General features: G+C 42.4%; 1 protein-coding gene across 2 annotated transcripts; it reads left to right on the plus strand.

Annotated features, from left to right (window-relative positions):
* Positions 1-5,044: 5,044 nt before the first annotated feature.
* LOC145651895 (uncharacterized) lies at positions 5,045-7,681 on the plus strand. 2 transcript variants are annotated; one of them, XM_081700634.1, is made up of 5 exons: positions 5,045-5,312; positions 5,828-6,020; positions 6,629-6,773; positions 6,961-7,097; positions 7,490-7,681. In XM_081700634.1, exons 2-5 carry the CDS (start codon positions 5,963-5,965, stop codon positions 7,573-7,575), a joined length of 426 nt encoding a protein of 141 aa, XP_081556760.1. In that variant the 5' UTR covers positions 5,045-5,312; positions 5,828-5,962; the 3' UTR covers positions 7,576-7,681. The 2 variants fall into 2 exon arrangements, with proteins under 2 accessions (XP_081556760.1, XP_081556761.1); XM_081700635.1 differs by lacking the exon at positions 5,045-5,312 and adding an exon at positions 5,385-5,454.
* Positions 7,682-10,007: the final 2,326 nt, after the last annotated feature.

Here is a 10,007-nt window from a genome sequence, read left to right on the forward strand (position 1 = left end):
ATCTCTCAGACTCCCTCATTCTTTCTCTCCCCGCCTCTCTCTCTCTCTCTCTCTCTCTCTCTCTCTCTCTCTCTCTCTCTCTCTCTCTGTCTCTCTCTCTCTCTCTCCCCTCCTGGCCTGACACAAGGCCAGCATTATCCTAGTTAAAGAACTCCTCACTTGTTCACCGTTCTCACAGGTCCTGCACTGGCAGTGTGGCCCGTATTAAAACTCCAATGAAGGGGAGGGAGCACGTTGTTGACACCGAAACTGACTTTATCGTTCAAAAGCTACGCTCTGCTTCAGTGCTCAACCACTACAGGCTAAGGTGTTAGGATGCTTTGCTGTATGCACAGGGGACAGTAGGGCTCAACTCAGTCCCTCCATATCTCCATATTTTTTTGCTACGTCCTGTAGCTTCATTTGGCCCTCACTAACTCCATGAACATATACCAGCTGGATCAGGGGTTTACTCTTCTCATTTCCAGTAAGAAACTGAACCCGTGGGCCTTAATTCTGTCCGTGAGCTAAAGCCCTCCACGGATTATCCGGGTACGAGCATTTCAAGAGCCTTCTCAGCCCGCCGGCATGTCCAGGTGCGTTTGCCTGTGCTGAAGGTTCGTTTTGTGTTGTTCCTACTCTTTCATCCTCACTATGAAGGTTAAGTCACTCAAAGCTGCTGGGCACTGAAGCCGTGCAAAATAGCTAAAAAGGGGCCTTGCTTTATTCATCAGTGTGACGGGGAGGACTTGGGGCAGCTGGAGGACTGGCACAGAGGCCCTGCTGTCTGCAGATGTGGAGGTTTCAAATCAGTCCGATCTGACACGGGGGTTCAGTCCCACAGGCCTTTGACACTGGTCCATGCAGAAAAGGAATCCAACCAAGTCTATTCAAGCGACTACTTTTGATATAAAGCAAGCAAGAAATGTCATTCTCAAGTCTACAGAGATCAGAGAGGCACGGAGGAGGCGAATGATCAAATCGGAAGTGTTCCTCACTCTTGATTCTGACGTGATCCAGCCCTCTACATTTGAGTGATTTCCATGCTGCAAGACGTGTCTCTAGCACAGGCTCCGAGGACCACGCTGATCCACGCTGAGCCCTCATGCTCATGTTTATAAAGTCTGTTGCTTATGGTAATCTACTGTCATGAACCACAGAACACTTCACATTATCAGAGGAATCTGGACAATAGCAAGAACGCAATTTCTTTTAAAAATGAGTCTAATTAGATTATTTCCATCTCTTAAAATTGAAAAAGCATTTATATCATATGTATATGAAAGGCTGTGTGTGTGTGTGTGTGTGTGTGTGTGTGTGTGTGTGTGTGTGTGTGTCGGGGGGGGGGGGGTATGGTTATATAAACTTAATTTTGGCTTCTATTAAGGGTCCATCTGAGGGTCCATCTGAATGGTTCATCTCTCTGAGATCTAAACACACCATTCAAGCCTCTTGTTTTAGATCAGGAATGTGATATGGGATAAATTATTGTCCAAAGATTGGACTACAGGTATTTAATGTTTCAAGTTTGGTTTATTTGTCACATACATAGTCATACACAGTATAACTGGAAAAATGGGGCAGTATTGCTACATTAAATTCTGTAAGAAGGGGAGAACTGTTAACTCCTTTTGGGTCCCTTTTGGGTCCAGATCTCCACCAAACAGAGCACCATGACAGATGATTTTCAACTCCTGTGACAGCCTGCCTCTTGCATTCTGGCTGTCTGGTTAAACAGAAGAAATCACTGGTTGTCACTGGTTGAATGCACTACAGTGGCCTAGATTAGATTTGTTTCAGCTCCTGTGAAGGTGTGCGTGTGACTTAAATATAGAGATTAAACAGCTTGTACACAATAGAATTAGAATTGTCACTGTAAATGAAACATCCTAAAGCAACCACTCTACTTCTGTGTCTATTCAGCGGTTGTGAATACACTGTGTAATAAGAGTGCCCTCTAGTGGTTGTCCCTACGTCTCTGCACACACATCTCAACACACTGCGCAGTTCTCACTGGAAACACACCCACCTTTCTCATTTTCCTAAACTCTGGCATCGCCCATCAAATCTCAGTATGCTAACGAGCTAAACCTTCCTCCCACATGTGAAAACAGTACATCATAAATATTTCCTGGGGGATATAACCTCACACACTGATTCAGGAAAAAGTCAAACATCGTGGGGCTTTTGTTTGTATTTAATGTAAAAGTCATTTTGTTTATTCTTGTTTTTATGTAAATATGCAGTACACCTGCACTACTTTTGCAATGTTGAATATTTGTGAACAGTTATGTGAATGTAAACACTGTAAATGGATTACAGCATTCAGTGGATGTTTCTGAGGTCTCTGTATGTTGATAAAGTGAGTTTTGCATTTTGCAGCACACAGTATAACTTTGTAGTTTGTGTGTGTACATACCTGCTGTGTGTGTGTGTGTGTGTGTGTGTGTGTGTGTGTGTGTGTGTGTGTGTGTGTGTGTGTGTGTTATTCTGTGTGGAATACTTGGTTTTGCAGAGTGCGTGTGGAATTTTCAGTCAAAAATAGTTTTTTCTCTGTTGGTGTAAGATTTTGAGACTAGTTTGGATGGTTAAGTACTTTGACTTTTTAGCTTTTGGAAATACATGTAATGTTTGGAGAAATGTGTATGTGTAATGACTGAATCTGTGTAACATGCTGTGTGACACAGTATAGAGGGATATCTCTCCCCTCATGGGCTGTGTGACACATCATTAAGGGATATCTCACTCCTCATGGGCTGTGTGACGCATCATTATGGGATATCTCACTCCTCATGGGCTGTGTGACACATCATTAAGGGATATCTCACTCCTCATGGGCTGTGTGACACATCACTGAGGGATATCTCACTCCTCATGGGCTGTGTGACACATCACTGAGGGATATCTCACTCCTCATGGGCTGTGTGACACATCATTAAGGGATATCTCACTCCTCATGGGCTGTGTGACACATCACTGAGGGATATCTCACTCCTCATGGGCTGTGTGACACATCATTATGGGATATCTCACTCCTCATGGGCTGTGTGACACATCATTAAGGGATATCTCACTCCTCATGGGCTGTGTGACACATCATTATGGGATATCTCACTCCTCATGGGCTGTGTGACACATCATTAAGGGATATCTCACTCCTCATGGGCTGTGTGACACATCATTATGGGATATCTCACTCCTCATGGGCTGTGTGACACATCATTAAGGGATATCTCACTCCTCATGGGCTGTGTGACACATCATTAAGGGATATCTCACTCCTCATGGGCTGTGTGACACATCATTAAGGGATATCTCACTCCTCATGGGCTGTGTGACACATCATTAAGGGATATCTCACTCCTCATGGGCTGTGTGACACATCATTAAGGGATATCTCACCCCTCATGCCCCACAGATGCCGGCCAAACCCACCCATGCCACCCACTGCTGCAAATCCTCCGGTTTGTTTCTACATAAACAGAACCTTCTCTGTCCAAAAATTCCCACAAACAAATATAATCCCAGGTATGTGAAAGTGGTCCTGCGGGGTGAGCTGGCACTCAGATCGTCTCTCCCACGTAGCAATGGGCCATGAAAAAACAGCAGGACAAAGTTGCTTGGGTCTGCTCGTCTCTCAGTAGCAACAGCGAGACCACTGTTTGTTCTGTCTGAGGGCTCACACACGAGGAATTCCCCATACCCACTCAGAATGAATCTAATTTCCTCTGTGTTTGTGTGTGTGTCTCTTTCTGGGTGGGTGCGTGCGCGCGCGCGTGTGTGTGTGTGTGTGTGTGTGTGTGTGTGTGTGTGTGTGTGTGTGTGTGTGTGTGTGTTTGTGAGGGGGGTCTGGCTCTCACTCTCACCTGTGGAACAGCTCCACACTCACTTTTACAAAGGGCTCCTTTACTACTGAACTACAGCATCTACAACATGCTCACCATGATGCTAAATCATGTTTACTTTAGCAGGAGGAACAAGGGACTACATTTAACGAAAGAGGAGAGACACTACAATCATATGCAGACACAGCAATACACTGAGGTACTTGACTGCTCCAGTCAGCCTACTGGCCAGTGTCATAGCATCAGGCCACTGGAGTACCAACCCCAGACAAAGCAGCACCAGGGCCTGCCTGGAGACAACACACTCTCACCCAGTCCTATCAGGGACAATCAGGGACAAACCTTTTACCATATTAAACAGGTGGGCAAATTTAGTCTTTACTTTACCAAAACCACATACACTTCCATAAATTATTTTAAAAAGAGTGCATCAATTAGACCAATTTCTTAGTTTGATTATTAACTATACGGAAAGAATCACACTTTGGCTAAAGAGGCTAAATCGTGTTAAATGTTTATGGTATCCTATTTACAGCAAGAGCAGATCCAAAACATATCACAAATCTCACAAATGAAAGTAGCTGATAAACATCTAATTGTGTCATCGTATCACAGCTCAGATCTGAAGTGAAGTACCTGGAAGCGGACTCTCTTTGGCAGCATGCTGGGCTCCTGGCCTGCCCCCAGAATCCAAGCATGTGAAATAACTCCACACCAAACCAGGAGTCCACAGCTTGCGCAGAGTGGCAGCACGCACCCTGGCCTAAAGGTTCAGGAAGAACTTTGGTTTCCTTGCTTGGCGTCTCATGCCAAATCTTTCAAGTGGATATCAAAAGAGCAGGACAGAGCAGCACTGGTGATCTGGTGGGGCTTCAACTCCTCCTCTGGGCTTCCGGCACATGGAAAGCTCTTCCACAAAGCCTGGCTGTGATCCATCTGTGTGCTCATTCATCTGGGAGAGAGACCCGCCCTCTTTTACAAGCGGGGGGCAGTTGTTAACACTCCCTCGAGTAGCCTTATGTCATGTCCTTCCGTTCCCTGCTACAGTAGCAGTCAGAATAAATACAGCTGTTTCTTCAAATCAGATGTCATGGTGTGTGAATACAATCTTTCACTGCTTCCACCATCAGTCTTCTGGAAAAAAACCAGGATGTACGTGGGTCTTTTCGGCCAAAGGGTACATTAATGTTGTATAGCAATTTGATCTTGGTCAGTTTAAGTTCTAAATTTGACTATGAATTTTTTTTACGAGTATATGAATATTTTAAAAATGTTAGATTTAGATTATAATAAATGCTTTTGACTTGAACGTCACAAAGCATTATAGTGTTTATAGGAGTGTCTTTCACATTTGGAAAGCAGAGGGATAGAAAGAGAACAGGACTAAACATTTTGCGAATAGCAAATAGAGGATTTGGGTCAACCAGCTTCAAAATGTTTTGGCAATCAGCAGACTACTAGAAGAGCGCCCCTCCTGGGCTTTGCAAGGTACTGCACTGATCAGATCTTGATGTACTGTATTCTTCTTCTAATGTCTAATGCGCAGGGCCAAAGGGAAACCTGTCTCGCCTCGGGCTAGGCAGTCATTGGCCACACCCCCGCCCAGCCACGGCTACCTGCTCTATTCAAGGTTACCTGTACTGTACAATGTTATCTGTATTGTATGCTCTGAAATGGTAGACCTTGATTTCAGTCCTGTACTGTACAATGTTATCTGTATTGTATGCTCTGAAATGGTAGACCTTGATTTTAGTTAGAGTTTATTTAGGGGTATGTTTCGTATATAATGTACATGAAGTTTTCAGGGAGTAACTAGAGGGAGTAACTGAGGGAGAGTAACCGCAGTTACTCCCAAAATTGCACGTGAATTTTTCCCAGAGAACGGGACGTTTTGGTCTTGCATCACCTGCGCGAGCAACGTACTTCCAAGCGTGTGAAGCGCTTTGTTTACACAGGTGATGAGGGACCTCCGTCCGAAACCTTTCCTTCATGAATCTGGCTAGGTTACCTGATAAGCAGAAAGGAAAAGTGGAAGAAAAAAAACAAACTCAAATGGCACGATCACGTGAACGCGGGGAAACATAAAAGGGCCCGTGTTCCAGAGGAGAGTACACGTAGCTCCTGCCTGTATCGTCGAGATGGTGCTCAGAATCCCGGTTCTTCTGTGCCTGCTGGCTGCCAGCGTCTGCACGGCAGGTGAGAACACACGCGCCTCTGTGACTCCCGTTAACAACAGTGTGTAACGAGGCGAACGCACGTGCGGAGAAGAGCGAGATTCAGTAAAGTCAAATGCAGTGTCAGAGACATCGTGACAGTCCAGGGTCAGTTTACCAACATGGAGAGTCCGGGAATGCATAATAACAAACAAACAAACGCACACAATGACGAACAGGGGATGCAGGCTATAACCCAGAGACTGGAAAACACGAGCAAGTAGGAATTTCAAACAGTGTCTTCGAGTCACAAGGAGCAGCCAAAACACAGGCCAAAAGGCTGGACTTGCATACACAGGGCAATGATAACTTAACAAGACACAGATGAACTAAAGAAAACAGCCAAAACCAACACAAGGACTGGAACGGGAGTGGAGAAAATGAAATCAGGGATGTGTGTGTGTGTTACATGTGTTAAATGCCATGCACATGTATTCACCAGCTAGTGTATCTGTTACTTGGAAGTTATAATTGATATACGGAGCTTATGGTTCACTTTGTGTAACTAGAAATAGTGTAAAGTCAAATACTGATTGTCAACTGACAAACAACTACTCCACTAAAATAGAGGTTAATATTTTGTGCTTGCAGGTTACCAGGGGCCGTATCCAATCAAGTTAGTCATTTACAACTCCAATATCACCAACCAAAAGAATTTGACCTACTCCACTAATATTGCATACAGAGGGATCTTACTTGGTGCTCTGCGGACACTGGAAAACAACGGAAAACTGAAGTAAGTTGTATTTGGCTTCAAAATTCTAAAATATGTATCAGAACATCATTGTCATTTATATAGATTTTAAAATGGAGACCATTTTGTATATGCAATTTACAATAAGCTGTGGTATATGTGATCTGAGCCATGCCAGGGATGTCAGTAGTACAAGTGTCAGAGAAGTGTCATTGGTTTGTCTGCACAGTTTCACTGTAACCGAGGACCCGAACTACGGCCCTTTTCTCAAGAGTGTGAATGGGGTAGAGGGGAACAGTGCTGACCAGACGTACTGGGAGATACTCAGCCAGCTCCAGAATGGCACCATAATAAGGCCTGATGTGGGTGAGTATGGATTCAGGACAATACAGAGGGTTCATGTTGCCTTGCTGGCAGCATTGAGAAGGAAATGTTTAAAATTTATTTCACTACAGATTACATCATGCAGAATACATGCAAATTAAATGTGATTTAAATAATATCAAAGTAACACATTTTAAATACTTTGGATTACATCAACATTGCTTTGGAAAATGTTGGACAATGTTTAATTTTTTAAAACCTTGGAATAATTCCTCACGTTGATGGAAAACGTTACTGATTAAAATGTAAGGGCATGTATTCTGGAATCTGTAGTGAAATGCATTTTTAAAGTAATGTTCCCAACACTGCTTGCTGCACAGATGAACATGTATGCTACATGTTATCACAGACTGACCTAAGAGAACTTTTTGCAGGTGTTGGATGTTTCATTCCAAATCCGAATGATACAGTTATCCTGAAATTCACCACTTGGAAAAAAAAAGACGTCACAACAGTGTGATCTACCGGGAACCTTGGAATACTTGATTCGTCTTGGTCAAATAAAAGCAAATGTTTTAATGGCAAAATAAATTGGGTTGAAAATAAAATTAAATGAAAACATGAAATATTTATTATTCTTCTTTCATGGCATAAAATTGTCAAATGTTCTTTGTAATCCTTTATGATCCATTACAGAAGCTCACGGTTTCCTGTGACATTTGGTCTTCAGGCAGAAGACATGTTTATTGTAATATGTTTCTTCCCATATTTTAAACTGCTCTCTACTATTGGTGTTGCAGCTTCTCAAAAATGCTTACAGGAGAATTTTTCTAATTAAGCATCAACTCCTAAACAACGATGCCTTCCGAGGTGACATTCCGTTTCAGTCCAAGCTATTCCTGGACACAAAAAGAGAGTTTAAAATTTCCAACATGAAATGCAATCCCAAACTTAAAGAAAAAAGGTTAGAGGTTACCGCCACACTACCTGTCCTAGCCAAACGGAGCCGTACTTGTTAATCCCTAGTGTTCCGAACTAAATGCCCAGTCTCCAGCAGGTGTCTCTGTTCTACATCCAACATACAGTCACGTACCCCTCATCCACCTCCACTACAGAGACCAGCGACTCTGACTCACATACAGTCAATGCTCTGACTTCACAGATCCATGGAGCTACCAAACATAAGTGATGCTCGCCTACAAGCAAAGCACACAGAAAGAGGGCACGAGTGTGTCCTGTCTGGACAAAGGCCAGACACTCCTAAACTTGTTCTAAATAGATATTTCTGAACTCTTGTCTGGGGTTTGGCAGTAGAATCTGTATTAGATGGGGAAGTACTTTTGGAAATGTGCCAACATCTATAAGTTTCGCGTCTTCCCTTGCTACAAGTAGCCTTAGACACTTAGGCTTGGGAAGGTGGGCCCTAGTCCTGTGTATACCCTTACCATGACGACAGTGGGGATGCTGGGCTGCCTGTGCGCTACCATCAAGAACAGTTGCTGGTGAGAGGGCGCCACCTGTAGGAGGTGTCCATGTACATCATTTACTTTATTAAAGAGGGAAGTTCCACTTAGAGCTTAATACTAATTACTCACCATTACTCACCTCTGTCTCACACACACATATATACACAACTATTTTTCACACATATGCACACCTCTATCTCACACACACACACACACACCTTAAGTCACTGACTGCCAAACAAGTTAAATAGCAAAACTAACTCTAATCTGCCAGTGGGACGTACTTCCTTTTTTGCTAAATAAAATAGGTCTTTACTTTTTATAATCTTATTTACTTTAGAGAAGTGTTTCATAGACACTAACATTAACAAATCAATTACCGGACACAAAGGAACAAATTCATCCAATTATCATTGCCAGTCAGACACTGGTTGTGAAAAACTCCTAAGCAATTTTGAAATTGCATATATTATCACAAAACTGGTTTAATACATATAGAAAATATCCAAGCTGCAAATAACAGGTATCACAGGATTTCTGGTTTTGTTTTGTTTTGTGTTGTTGTTGCACATGCTCAAATATGCTGATTTTCTCACTGTAGAAAAGCAAACATTCTGAATTCCAATATCCACTTCTATTATAAGGTGTTTCCATATTTCACAGTCATATAAAAACTGAGACCAACAGCTTAAAAGTCCACGTCGCTTATCCTTTGGGGCATTTGAGTAGTCTTCTAACTAAGACATTACTGTAAATCTGAGTCATGTGATGTCCAGTCTGTCCCTGACCTCTAGTTTTTCATTACTTCCTACTACTGAATCCTTATTCCTTATGGAAGGTTAATTAAAATGACCAATTCATTAAAATATTTCACTGCACTCAAAAGAGAATGCAGACAGGTGTATAAAAGTACTCCTCACATAACCACTGTGGCTGACAACAGTCAGTTGTAGGGTTAAGCCTTTGTTTTGTTAACCTCTATTTTAGTGGAGTAGTTGTTTGCTGACAAATATAGTTGGAAGCATGTCCATAGGAAGGAACCATGATGGGATTGTTTTTATTGTAGTCAGATTGTTATTATTGGAGACACACTTTGTATGGCCATAAGGAACAGAACATAGTTTGTGTGGTTTGGTGAAGCACAATTTGAGTTCAACTAAAGCTGGAAGATCTGCAGAACCTGCGGTTTCCTTTCTTTGCCCCTTTTTGAATTAATGCGACCAATGAGCTAGAAAAGTTTATATGTTTTATGTTATACTCATTACATATGCTAGTGAGCTGGCTGATAACTAATATGTTAGCTGAGGTTTTGTTGAACATTTAAGCTAATTGTTGCTTAACAGCCTGTTGTAAGGTGTATGTTGTTTTGTGTGATCTTTTTCATAAGTGTTTTCTGAAAGAATGTAATGCACTAAATCAATATGATTTGTCTATTTTATTATATAGTTCTCATGTTTGAAGGCATGGACGTGCAAAACAAACGCCT

This window comes from Electrophorus electricus, chromosome 17 (assembly GCF_041902795.1).
Source record: "Electrophorus electricus isolate QZ-2024a chromosome 17, ASM4190279v1, whole genome shotgun sequence".
NCBI lineage: Eukaryota > Metazoa > Chordata > Actinopteri > Gymnotiformes > Gymnotidae > Electrophorus > Electrophorus electricus.

What these genes read in the sequence shown, in the direction of transcription:
- LOC145651895 (XM_081700634.1), top strand. Translation starts at nt 5,963, where the DNA reads ATGGTGCTCAGAATCCCGGTTCTTCTGTGCCTGCTGGCTGCCAGCGTC. An exon ending in TGCCAGCGTCTGCACGGCAG is followed by an intron (nt 6,021 to 6,628) that starts GTGAGAACACAC and finishes TTGTGCTTGCAG; the next exon opens with GTTACCAGGGGCCGTATCCA. An exon ending in CATAATAAGGCCTGATGTGG is followed by an intron (nt 7,098 to 7,489) that starts GTGAGTATGGAT and finishes AACTTTTTGCAG; the next exon opens with GTGTTGGATGTTTCATTCCA.